The 12,117-nt window shown below is 53.6% G+C and overlaps 4 protein-coding genes across 4 annotated transcripts; 2 read left to right on the top strand and 2 right to left on the bottom strand.

The window, feature by feature from the left end:
• Positions 1-263: 263 nt before the first annotated feature.
• On the bottom strand, positions 264-2,577 carry PODANS_2_3440 (uncharacterized protein; the record flags this gene model as incomplete). The annotated part of the gene is made up of 2 exons (XM_001911058.1): positions 264-1,711; positions 1,782-2,577. 2 exons carry the CDS (start codon positions 2,575-2,577, stop codon positions 264-266), a joined length of 2,244 nt encoding a protein of 747 aa, XP_001911093.1.
• Positions 2,578-2,905: 328 nt separating this feature from the next.
• PODANS_2_3430 (uncharacterized protein) lies at positions 2,906-5,873 on the top strand (the record flags this gene model as incomplete). The annotated part of the gene is made up of 3 exons (XM_001911057.1): positions 2,906-3,023; positions 3,073-3,407; positions 3,462-5,873. 3 exons carry the CDS (start codon positions 2,906-2,908, stop codon positions 5,871-5,873), a joined length of 2,865 nt encoding a protein of 954 aa, XP_001911092.1.
• A 94-nt stretch (positions 5,874-5,967) lies between these two features.
• On the bottom strand, positions 5,968-7,199 carry PODANS_2_3420 (uncharacterized protein; the record flags this gene model as incomplete). Its single annotated transcript, XM_001911056.1, has 2 exons — positions 5,968-6,880; positions 6,931-7,199. The coding sequence occupies 2 exons, from the start codon at positions 7,197-7,199 to the stop codon at positions 5,968-5,970; spliced, it is 1,182 nt and encodes a 393-aa protein (XP_001911091.1).
• A 1,801-nt stretch (positions 7,200-9,000) lies between these two features.
• PODANS_2_3410 (uncharacterized protein) lies at positions 9,001-12,117 on the top strand (the record flags this gene model as incomplete). Its single annotated transcript, XM_001911055.1, has 2 exons — positions 9,001-11,470; positions 11,534-12,117. Coding segments are annotated over 2 exons (3,054 nt in total), but the record flags the coding sequence as incomplete, so codon positions are not given.

Below are 12,117 nucleotides of genomic sequence, written 5' to 3'. Positions count from 1 at the left end.
CAGTGTCCTCTTGCCACATTGCCGAGAAGGGCGTCACATGATTCGGCGTCGGCACTGTCTGTCTGATTCGTTTCTAACAAATAGCACGACTCGGTGCTCCCCTATCGGAGAAAGAGGATGGTGCAAGCCACTCGCACTGGTGTCAGGAGCGAAAGGCCTGTCAAGAAGTATATACATGTATGCCGACCCGCAGCTCGAGTACCTCGGAGATCGGGCCCGCGATCGAGAGCATCTCCCCCCATTTTTGAGCGCACATGAAGGCGTCACCCCTCCCGCACCGGAGATCCCACAGGGAAGGTGCCCGGGTCCACTTGGCGCCAGCCTGGAGGCCACTCACCCCCCCTCCTCAAATCCTTCGCCTCCTCGTCGCCATCCCTCCAGCACCTCACAAGGTAATCATCCCCCACCGTCACCAGCTTCCTCCCATCAGCCGTCCAAGTCAGCGCCCCAACCTCCTTATCATGACCCCTCACCAACGGAGTTCCCCTCTTGGTGACAGCAACACCCATGTCGTGCTGCTGACGACCAAACAAAGAGCTGCTGTTCGTTCTCACCAAGCCAGGCGGACCGCCCGACCTCAACCCCGGCCTAGAAGGCGTCGCAGTCGGTAAAAGAGCGGTGCTTTCCCCGACAAAGTAGGATTCCTCCTCGCTGCCCGGGGTGGAAAAGGAGAGGTACCTCTCATCAGTAGGAAACAAAACCGCGCAACCATCACTACTGCCCACAGCAAGCATCTCACTGTTTCCGTTCGCGGCAGGCCGGAGAGCAGCCTTGACATAAAACGACGTGGCGTGGAACAAGGGATGGCGGAAACCATACAGCGGACCCAGGCCCTCATGTGCTACATGGGGGTAGTGTCTCCGTCTTTCGGGTTCCTGCCCGGGGAGGGTGGCCTTGAGTTCATTTGCGATGCCGAGGATGAGGTGGGACGTGGCGTAGGTGTAAACAGTGTTGTCTTTGCAGAGGGCATAGATTCTCGAGCCGGACGTGTTCATCGTCATGCTGGCGATGCCGAATGGTCTCCAGGCTGCGTGGCTTGGTGGGGGGGAAGTGAACGAGATCGGGGTGGAAGTCTTGTGGTGGCGATGGGTGTGGACGGCGCGGATATCCCACAGCTTGATCGAGGCATCGGCCTCACAGGCAGAGAGCAGCAGGTGCTCGCGGCCAGGGGGGAGGAATTGTAACGAGGTTACCGAGACTTCGCCCATACGGCCGGGCACCTCACCCGTGCGGGCTACGTCGGTGGTGGAGGAGTTCTTGGCCGACTTGGTTTGCCGCTGGGTGCGGGCGTGGGCGTAATAGATGCTGTTTACCACGCAGCCAGGGTTGACGGGCTTGGGGGCACCATGACGCAGGCGGTCTTCGTTAATGATCGACATGTCCTGAACCGGTCCACCTTTGCACCGCAGGTCCCAGATTTGGATACTTCCATCACGGCCAGAGGTGGCAAGGACACAGTCCTGTCCCCGGCCTGGTTGAAAGCGGACCTGCTTCAACGAGGCAGTGTGATGGCCTAAAACGTTGAGAGGGGTCTGTGTTTCCACGTCAATGACTCTTCCAGTCTGGTCACCCGAGGCAGTAGCAAGCAGTTTGTCGTCCCCGGAGAAAGCCAAATCGATCACAGCATTTCCGTGAGCTTGGAAAGACAGGTGAATCTTGGAGAACTCCTTGCTTGCATCAAGGAGGCGTATATAGCCTTCTTCATCACCGACTGCTACAAGATCACTTTCTGTGGGGCGTTAGCTATTGGACTGATGTGTTGTGCCAGGATATCAACATACTGTGAGAGCTAGTGGTACAAAAAGGAATGGCACGACGCGCCCCTTCGTGACTTGATGAAAGGTGAACGTCCTCCGGTTTGCTATAAAATTTGGCAGTATCAGTCCTCCAGTCTAGGATACATGTTAGCAGGAATATACCAGGCGGTATCATGAGGTTATGCCTACCAGGAACCGGACGACCCAAACAGGCATCGCCTGACATTCTTTGGACCAATTGACCACCCAACCCCCGGGTATGTAATGGTACAATCCTCTTCAACTTTGGCGATGGCAATGGGGGCTCATCGTCCTCATCCTCTGATACTCCATCATGGTGATCAACATCCATCCGTCGATTCGGTCGGAACTTGACATGGCGAATCGGGCTGCTCAGACCTGGCCTGATATCAGGAGTTGCAAGAAGACCTGGAGATGTTGGCAGGGGTGAGGGAAGATGCGACCTGCTCGGGGTGTGTTGAGTTTTTCTTCGCTTGGCGGTCCTATAGTCAGGCAATTCATCCTCAATGGGAGCCCCGAGTTGTTCCTCCGAGATGGGTTTGAGCGGGCTTGAAGCAGGGGCCTGGTCGCGGTTAAGGGCGGGAGCAGTGAGATCATGGAGGGCCTTTCGAACGGCACTGGGTTTCGAAGAGACCCGTGATCGGGGGGTGAAGAATCTTTGAAACTTTCTCGGGGTAATTGATGGCACTCTTCGCTCCTTGCCAATGGTGGATCTCGGTGGTGAAGACAACAAGGGGTCATTGTTCTCTGTGGACTCCGAAGCCTTTGCTGCTCGAGTAGAAGGGGTTGAGTCTGTCATTGTGGGCTGGTCGATGGCCTGTCGTCGACAAAATGGCGGTAATAGGTGGGGGCGGCTGAACTGAACTGATATACAGAGAGATATGTCTGGGAACGTGGCTCGAAGGGAGGACCGGGACGGTAATGGCACAGTCTCAAGAGACAAGAGACAAGAGACAAGAGACAAGAGACAGGAGATAATCTTTCACAAAGCAGAAAATGGAACCATTGTGTCGAAGAGAGTTCATCCGAGGTTTGCTGATGTCAGAAGAGTAGGCGAGCGGGGGCTGCCAACATTTTGCGTCTTCTTTCTGGCGGGCACTTGCCTGCAAGACGCGGTACACGCTTCCATGTGCTCTCAGGCTGGACGCGCCGGTCGTGCGTATAAAAGAGTCCTATCAGACGTCAGTGCTGAGCTCCAGCGACCTCCAGCCATCGCGACAGGCCAATCACGCGTGCCAATTGCGCGTAAAGAGGGCCCCACCCAGCCACTGAAGTGCCTGCAGCTGTGCAGCAGAGCGGGGCCCCAACGTCAAGGAAACAAGTGGCTTTCGCTTATCGCTTATCGGGCTGCAGTCTCCTCCAAAAAATTTCCCAAGCCTTGCAGCGACACAACCACGACTCCAAAATCCCCGTGGGTCCCCTCGTCGTCGCTGTCGCCAACCCGGGAATCATCACGAAGTCATGGCGATCCAGAAGAAGCACGGCAAAGGCCGTTTGGACAAGTGGTACAAGCTCGCCAAGGAGAAGGGTTACAGAGCTCGTGCTGCTTTCAAGCTCATCCAGCTCAACAAGAAATATGGCTTCCTCGAGAAGAGCAAGGTCGTGCTCGATCTTTGCGCCGCGCCCGGTGTATGTTTTTTTTTGACGTCAGGCCCTCTTTGGTATGCGCTGACGATGAGATAGTCGTGGTGTCAAGTAGCTGCAGAGACTATGCCCAAAGACAGCATCATCATCGGTGTCGATCTTTCTCCCATCAAGCCCATCCCCAAGGTCATCACCTTCCAGAGCGACATTACCACCGAAAAGTGCCGCGCCACGATCCGAACCCACTTGAAGACCTGGAAAGCCGACTGTGTCCTCCACGACGGTGCGCCCAACGTCGGTACCGCCTGGGTGCAGGATTCGTTCAACCAAGCCGAGCTTGCGCTTCACTCTCTGAAGCTCGCCACCGAATTCTTGATCGAGGGCGGCGCCTTTGTCACCAAAGTTTTCCGATCGAAAGATTACAACTCTCTCCTCTGGGTTCTCAAGCAGCTGTTCACCAAGGTCGAAGCCACCAAGCCCCCTTCCTCGCGTAACGTCTCGGCCGAAATTTTCGTTGTTTGCTTGGGTTACAAGGCGCCCAAGAAGCTCGATCCCCGCTTGCTCGACCCCCGCACCGTCTTCGAAGATGTCGCCGATGCGGCTCCCAACAACGAGGCCAAGGTCTACAACCCCGAGATCAAAAAGAGGAAGAGAGATGGTTACGAGGAGGGTGATTACACCCAGTACAAGGAGATTGCCGCGAGCGAGTTCATCCAGACTACCGATCCGATCGCCATTCTTGGTCAATACAACGCCTTGACCTTCAAGCAAGCGACAAACGGCGATGTGGCCCTGGCGGCTTTGGACAAACTCCCCGAGACCACCGAAGAAATCCGCACATGCTGCGCCGATTTGAAAGTTCTCGGGAGAAAAGAATTCAAGCTCCTCTTGAAATGGCGTTTGAAGGTCCGGGAGATCTTTGGTTTCCCCACCAAGAAATCAGCAAAGGCCAGCTTGGCCGACGAAGTGGCCGAGGTGGAACCGATGGACGAGGAGATGAGAATCCAGGAGGAGCTCCAGAGAATCGCCGACAAGGAGAAGGGCAAGAAGAAGAGGGAAAGGAGAAGCGCCAATGAGGCCAAGACCAAGGAGATTATGCGCATGCAAATGCACATGACGGCGCCTATGGATATCGGCATGGAGCAGGAGGGTCCAAGAGGTGAGGGCGAAATCTTTAAGCTCAAGGCCGTTGACGAAAACGGTGCGCTGCGCAAGATTGCCAAGGGCAAGATGGTGGTTATCAAGGAGGCCGAGCAGAAGAGGAGAGGATTCGACTCTGGAATCGGCTCCTCGGGGGATACGGACGATGAGAGCGACGAGGATGGTGATAGGTTGGAGAGGGAACTGGACGGTCTTTATGATCAGTATCAAGAGCGCAAGTCGGCGGCTGATGCGAAATACCGGGCCAAGAAGGCGAGGAAAGAGCACGACGATGAGGAGTGGGAGGGTGTCTCGGCTGACGAGAAGGGGAACAGTGATGATGAGAGCGATTTGGAGATGGAGAGCGGGTCAGATTCGGAGGATGAGGATGAGATGGATGTTGATGAGAAGCCGCTGATAAGCGATCTTGATGGGAAGGGCAAGGGGAAGGAAGGGCTTTCGAAACGTGCGAACCGGTTCTTCGAAAATGAGGTTTTTGCGGACATTTTGGGTGAGATGGAGGAGGAAGGGGATGGAGAAGAGGAGGAGGTGCAAGTGCTGCAAGATGAGGAGGCCGCTGAGTCATCGGATGACGATATTCCAAGCATCGAGCAGCAAAAGAAGATGCGCAAGGAGGCGGCTGCGGCTGCGAAGAAGGAGAAGGATAATACGTTTGAGATTGTCAAGCGGCCAATGGCGGAGGAGCAGGATTCGGATTCTGACTGGGAGGCGGTGGAGAAGAAGAAGAAGAAGGATGCCAAGCCTGGTATGTTTTCTTTTCACTCCCGTCTTGACAATATACTGATGAGAATTACAGACATCGACATCGTCACAGCAGAAGCCATGACGCTCGCCCACCAGCTCGCCCGCGGCGAAAAGACGGTCCACGACGTCATCGACGACGGCTACAACAAATACGCCCTCAAAGACCGCGACGGCCTCCCAGACTGGTTCCTCGACGACGAGAAGAAGCATGACAAGCCGCACAAGCCCATCACCAAAGAAGCCGCGCAGGCGATCAAGGAGAAGCTGAGGGCGTACAATGCCAGACCGATCAAGAAGGTGGCTGAGGCTAGGGCGAGGAAGAAGTTTAAGCAGGCGCAGAAGCTAGAGAAGCTGAAGAAGAAGGCGGATATGCTGATGGGCGATGAGGGGTTGAATGAGAAGGAGAAGGCGAGCAGCATCTCGAAGCTGATTGCGCAGGCGAACAAGAAGAAGAGGAAGGCGCCGGTTAAGGTGGTGAAGGCTGCGGGTGCAAACAGAGGGTTGCAGGGGAGGCCGAAGGGGGTGAAGGGGAGGTATAAGATGGTTGATCCTAGGATGAAGAAGGAGATGAGGGCGCTGAAGAGGGTGGCGAAGAAGAAGAAATAGGGGGTTTAATGGTTGGGAAAATGTTTATACCTGGGATATATCAGGCATATGTTGAAGTCATTTGCATGTGATTTTTTACAATTTTTTTTGTGATTTATGTCAAGCGTTGGTGCTGCTCAGCATTATCAACCAGGTCTTGCTCATTCACTGCCTCTTCCTCCTCCTTCTCCTCCTCCTTTTCCTCCTCCTTTTCCTCCTCTTCTCCCCTCAACTCTTTTTTGTAGACTGAACGAACAAATGTGCTTAGGGGGTAGAGGGGCCCGGTAAAGTCCATGTCGTACCAGTAGTTGACTGCTACACAAACCCCCTCGTTGTCGACGCTCTGGGCTACCTTGTGGTACCATAACGCGGGAAGATATAACATGTCCCCTGGATTTAAACTGGCTCGCACAGGGCAGGCGAGGCAGGAGTATTCTGTTTCATTTTGAAAAGGGTGGTCGGGATCCCAGGTTGGGAAGGGGACTTTTTGCTCCGAGACTTTGAGCTCTAGGTATGAGGGTGAAGATGTAGACCCATCTGCTTCTGGTGATGATGCCGGCTCCTCCTTATTGGCTGCTTCGGTTGGGGAAGTGGTCTTGCGTGAGTAGACTGCCGAGGGAAGCAACCGCTCATTCACGCAGGGGTGGCAGATGGGCGGGAGGAGGACGAAATGTTTCCGGCCGCGGATCTGGACGTAGATGTTTTCGTAGTTGTCTTTGTGGAGGGCGGTGGTGGAGTGCTGGTTTCCTATCCAGAGGTTGATCGCGTCGGCGTCCCGGTCGAGGGCTATCCGGGCGAAGGGGATGGAGGGGAGGCAGTGGGAGAATAGGCGGAGGTATTCATGCCGGAGGTTGTCGTTTTGGGTCTGGGCGTATCTCACTTCGCCGATGGGCTCACCGCCGGCTGGGAGGGAGGACTGGGTGGTGAGGTAGTCGAGGAAGACGGGGAAGGGCTGGTCTTCTTCGTGGGGTTGGGCGAAGACGAGGGGGGAGGATGGGGTGGGGTGTGGTGTTGGGGCGTCTGCGTTGCTTGAGGGAGGTTAGTATGAGATTTATGCGAAGCAGCAAGGTGAGCATACCCGTGAGGCGTCACGGCTACATTCACCGTCTCGTGTTTGAGAAAGTCTTTCAAAAAATTGACATTCCACTCTTTGGTGGCTTTCCAGTCCTTGGCGGCGCCTCGTACGACGAAGGGGGTGTTTTTGGCGACATATCTCATAAACTCGAGGGGACTTGGCTCCTCGGTGAGCTCTTCGATGACGGAGCTGTTGAGCTCATTGTAGTTTTCGATGAGTTCTGCTATGGGGTCTGGGTTGTGAGATTCATCCTCGATAAGGCCACCATCCATCTTGTAAGTGGCAGTTAGGGATGTTTAAGCTAACGAGGGTAATTATGAGTGGTGAGTGAATATGTGACATGACGCCAGTGAGGCCTAATTGGATCTCACATGTATAAAGTAACCTTGAAAAATGGTTGGTTTGCGGGCAGCACAGTGCAGCGGTGAAGTTGCAAGCACGGAGGGAAGGGACACAAAGTTACAGACACAGACAGACACACGAGCACTTTGATGTCTTTTTATTTTATTTTTATTTTATTTTTATTTTATTTTTATTTTTATTTTATTTTTATTTTATTTTTATTTTATTTTTATTTTATTTTTATTTTATTTTTATTTTATTTTTATTTTATTTTTATTTTATTTTTATTTTATTTTTATTTTATTTTATTTTATTTTTATTTTATTTTTATTTTATTTTTATTTTATTTTTATTTTATTTTTGGAATTATTCTACTTGATACAATTGCCCTTGCATCAATAATTACCTGTCACGCCTCTCCAACGAAAAACGTCTTCAAAAACCTGCCGGCGGCGGCGATGGGGACGCAAAAGAGGTAAAACCCACAGGCCAATCGTTAGCGGGATAATGGTCAACTCCAACCTCCCAAAAGTGTCTTCAGCTTTCGCTTTTTTGGGACCGAATCGACGATTTCGACCCACAGAAGCTGTCGGTCGACGGTGAAAATCAAGGACGGGTATCGGGCGCTGTGGGGACCCTTCGGCCCTTTCCCGATGTAGCATCGGCATTACGTCTTCCAAGCCTTTTTTCTCAGAAGAGAGACATCTCTCACCCTCCCTCTATTGAAAGCTTGGTATCTTTTTGCGGGCGATAATTATTAGGGGTCCTATCTAAGGGCTATCTAAGGATACGGTATCACGTTCCCTGAAAGGTACTTAGTGTAGCTTCCCGTCCAGTGCCGAACACAGTGTGTACTTGATGGGGATATCTTTATTAATTGGAGCCAGGGAGGACGCCAAGCAGCTGAGAGACCGGTGTGCCTCAAAATCGAATTCTTGGAATTCCCCATCGCACGGGGTCGGGAGCCCATCACCGCAGAACAGAACATCCACTCACTCATCCCAGCAACGAGCCGCCCCCACACCTCAGCAGAAGCAACACACACAGAAGAGCACATCAGAACACCTCATTCCATCCCGGGTCCATTCATTTCATTCAACAACTGCTCTCAAGTGCCCCGATCTCAACCACTCGCCGCGCTCGAGGCAAAGATTGCCTGCCGGAGCTGCATCCGCTGAGGAGCACGGATCACCTACTTAAAGAAACACCACGACACCACCAGCTCCAGCTCCAGCTCCAGCTCCAGTTCGTCACAGGAAGCTTGCAGAGCTTGCAGATCTACGGCTCCCCCCCTCACTAGCAAACGCTCATCACTAACCTCTCGGCCCGGTCAGAAAGCTACATGTCCGTTGTCCCGCAGCGTTCAATCCACCGTTGTGCATTGCTATTGCGTACTGTAACCGATCAAGAGCCCTCGGCCCGCTCATTCGTGCCTGGTAGTGAGTGGAAGGGGAACGGGCCAACAACACAACACAGCTTACCTCACCCTCGGCACGTCACTTCCTGTTCCCAGAGTCTCAATCAATAATGACCGGTCGCCCATAGCCTTCAACTCCCCTACTCTCACGGGCCGGCTCACTTCAACTCCCGCACTCCCAAGGATCCAGGGTCTCCTGCTGGCAGGGACTGGGAGGACCGCAGACGGGTTCCATCTTCATCACTGGCCGCCACCCCCCACCCCCTAACGATCTGCGACTATGCTGTGGTATTTTCTCTACCCCTTCCGAGGGTATGTGCTGGTTTCTTTACATGTTATTGCTGAGACGTTCGGGCAGTATGTTGACAAGCCGTAGGACGACGGATGCCCCTAAGCTCGCACCAGAACATCCACTGCGGGTCGCCTTCCAACTTTATGCAAAATGGGCTGCAAGCCATGTCAAAATTGTCCTGCCGTCTTCGACGGCCTTGATTTTCATGTTTTTGTATATTTTCCCCTTCCTCTACACCACCGATGTCACCAACATTACCAGCGGCGTGTCCAACCTCCCACACCATGTGTGGACTGACGCTCAGCCTCTTGAGTTGGACGTTGAGCCTGATGTGATAATGCGCTCAATTTGGGTCCACGGGAGCTATATGAAGGCTCTCGAGAAAGATGTCTTACTGGGCGCACTCGAACTTCAGGATGAGCTTTTGGGACCGACCACCAATTTCAACCCCCGCCAACCAGCAAACAGGCCCGAGATATCCGAGCCCGAAGTCGCCGATGGTGACCTGACTCCCGGCCAGCGAGATGCCTATCATATCATCAACGGCCTCACCAACCAGTCGTGGTTCTTTCACTCGCCACTCCAGTATTGGGCCGGCTCAGCAGGTAATATCCAAAACGACCAGGACATTCTCGAGACGGTCAATGCCAGGAAAACTCAGTCGACGTCTGTCAATGTCACCCTGCGACACTCGATTGTGTTCAGCGGCAAGCGGTTCGAAGAGCGCCGTCTCGTCGCTGCCGATGCCCTGGTCATCACTCTGATTCACCTCCGGGACTCGCCGGTTGGCCGACGATGGGTGAGAAGAGCTGAGGAGCTGGCAAATGAGCGCAGCGATACGTGGAAAATCATCCCTTCGGACGGCAGGAGCCTTTCGGATCAGCTGTATGAGTTTCAGTTTCGACCCTTGTCGTGGCCTGATGTGGGACTTTTGACGGTGGCCTATTCCATCTCGCTGTTCTACCTGTTGCTTCATCTCAGGAAGCTTCGCGCCCTCAAATCCAAGCTAGGGCTCATGGTCTCGATACTCGTTCAGATCACCGCGTCCATCGTGTCGAGCTTCACGGTTTGCGCCATATTCAAGATTGATCTTTCTCGGGTGCCTTCGTACGCCTACCCGCTGGTGGTTCTTGCCATCAGTCTGGAGAACTCGTTGCGGCTGATCAACGCCGTCATTATGACGTCCTCCACCATCAGCAACAGTGACAGGATAGGGGAGGCCTTCGGAGAGACAGCACACATCGCCATCGCCAACCGAGTGCAAAACCTGCTGATATTGTTGGGTTTATCACGGTATTCGAACCCGGGTGTTGCCGCCTTTTGCACCTTTGTTGCGATTGCGACCGTGTTTGACTTCATCTACCTGTCAACATTTTTGCTGTCTGTCCTCAGCGTCGATGTCAGGCAAAGGGAACTGCTCGAGTTGGAGAAGGCCTTCTTGTCGCGCACCAAGTCTTCCGAAAAAGACAAAAACAAGTCAGCCTGGATGGAACTGGTCAGCCAACTCCGTGTTGGCGAAACCGCAGTGTCGACGAGGATTGCCGGAACCATTGTCGTCATCTGCTTTGTGCTCACGGCACAGTCTCACTATGCGACAGAAGGCAACCGGCAGTGGCTGAGCCAACTCTTCAGCTTGCCATGGAACAGGACCGTTAGAAGCGCTCCGAAGCCGCCGTTGCTGATTGATATTCACCAGGCCAGAAGCCCGACCTCATGGCTCCGCCTTCAAGACCACGAGACGGCTCGGGAAGTTATCAACGTCGTCAAGCCATGGGCTCACAGCTACGTGGCTCGCGTGTACGATCCCATCATTTTCGTCTTGAAGGGCTCCGACCGCGTCCCTCGCACCCGAGAGCCCATGTTTCTACCTGCCGTGTACGACTTTTTGCATCACGAAGTGCCCAATTTCGTCGTGTTATTAATGCTAGTGTTTGCGGCTATACTGTTGGGTACAAAGTATCTTCTCCGGGACGAGTATGAAAATTTGGGGTCGGAGCATCCGGACGATGAGCCGTTGATTTCTGTCAAATCTTTGACCAAGGGCCACAAGCTGGATGTTGTCATGATGGCTGCGTCACCGGGTGGTTCGCTGGTGTCGGTTGGTCTTGATCGCGCTATTCAGGTTTGGGACGTGCCAATAGGGTCCGGGCACAGGGTCGCCTCGGATCACGAATGCCCTTTGGAGAATCCTTTCCCGGTGCTGAGCATGGCCATCGACTATGGGTCCAAATGGTTGGCTTTGGTGTCGTGGCAAAGGGTGTTTTTGTGGAATCTGGAGGAACAGCAGTGGGCCGGGACGAGAGACATTGACTTGGGCGGACATAAGCCAGAAGCGTTGTTTTTCTGCCACAAAGGGGCGGGTACAACGCCGACGTTGGTGCTGGTGAGGAGGAACGGAATGGGACTGGAGATGGAACTGGAAGTCGACGAGTCGAGAGATTTCACCATCTGCAAAACACCACTCGTCTGGGCGGTACAGTTTCCAGATAAATGTGAGTTTTACCAACACCTCTCGTGAACCCTGGTTTTTTTTTTTTTTTTGCTGACCAACACAGCTCACTCATTCAACAATAACCACCACCCACCAATAGCCATCCTCACAGCCTCTCGCAAGAGCTGCGTTCACCTGGTTAGGCAGCAGGGGAACGAATGGGTCTCGACCGAAGTCAACTTTGGCGAGCGAGAAGCCAGGGACGTCCACTGCGTCCTTCCCATCCCGGCCTTGTCTGCGTATTTGATCGGGCGGTCTCGATCAGTCGACCTCGTGGATCTCGAGTCGTCCACCATCCTTCGCACCTTTTCGACCGAGGTCATGCAACCGCGGACGTTGAAGCACATACCGCAGATGAGGGCTCATCAGCCAAATCTCACGTCACTTACTTTATCATACGTCAGCACAAAAACGGGGGATCTAGTCATCCAAACTTATCTCCCGGAAAAGGAAGACGATAATCTTGTATCGTACTGCCCTTCAGATCCGAGAAGCAGCGGCCACAGACGGCTGGGGGAGCTCACGGAGAGGAAGAGAAGGATTCCCAACCCGGGCGTGTGGGAGGCTCTTCCGGGTGGGAATATTCTTGGGGTTAGAAGGAAGCAAAGCCCACCGACGACAAACCGACCACGGTCGCTCTCCAACAAT

This window comes from Podospora anserina, chromosome 2, assembly GCF_000226545.1.
Source record: "Podospora anserina S mat+ genomic DNA chromosome 2, supercontig 2".
NCBI lineage: Eukaryota > Fungi > Ascomycota > Sordariomycetes > Sordariales > Podosporaceae > Podospora > Podospora anserina.
The sequence above is the reverse complement of the archived record's forward strand: the minus strand, read 5'-3'. Positions and strand labels throughout refer to the sequence as shown.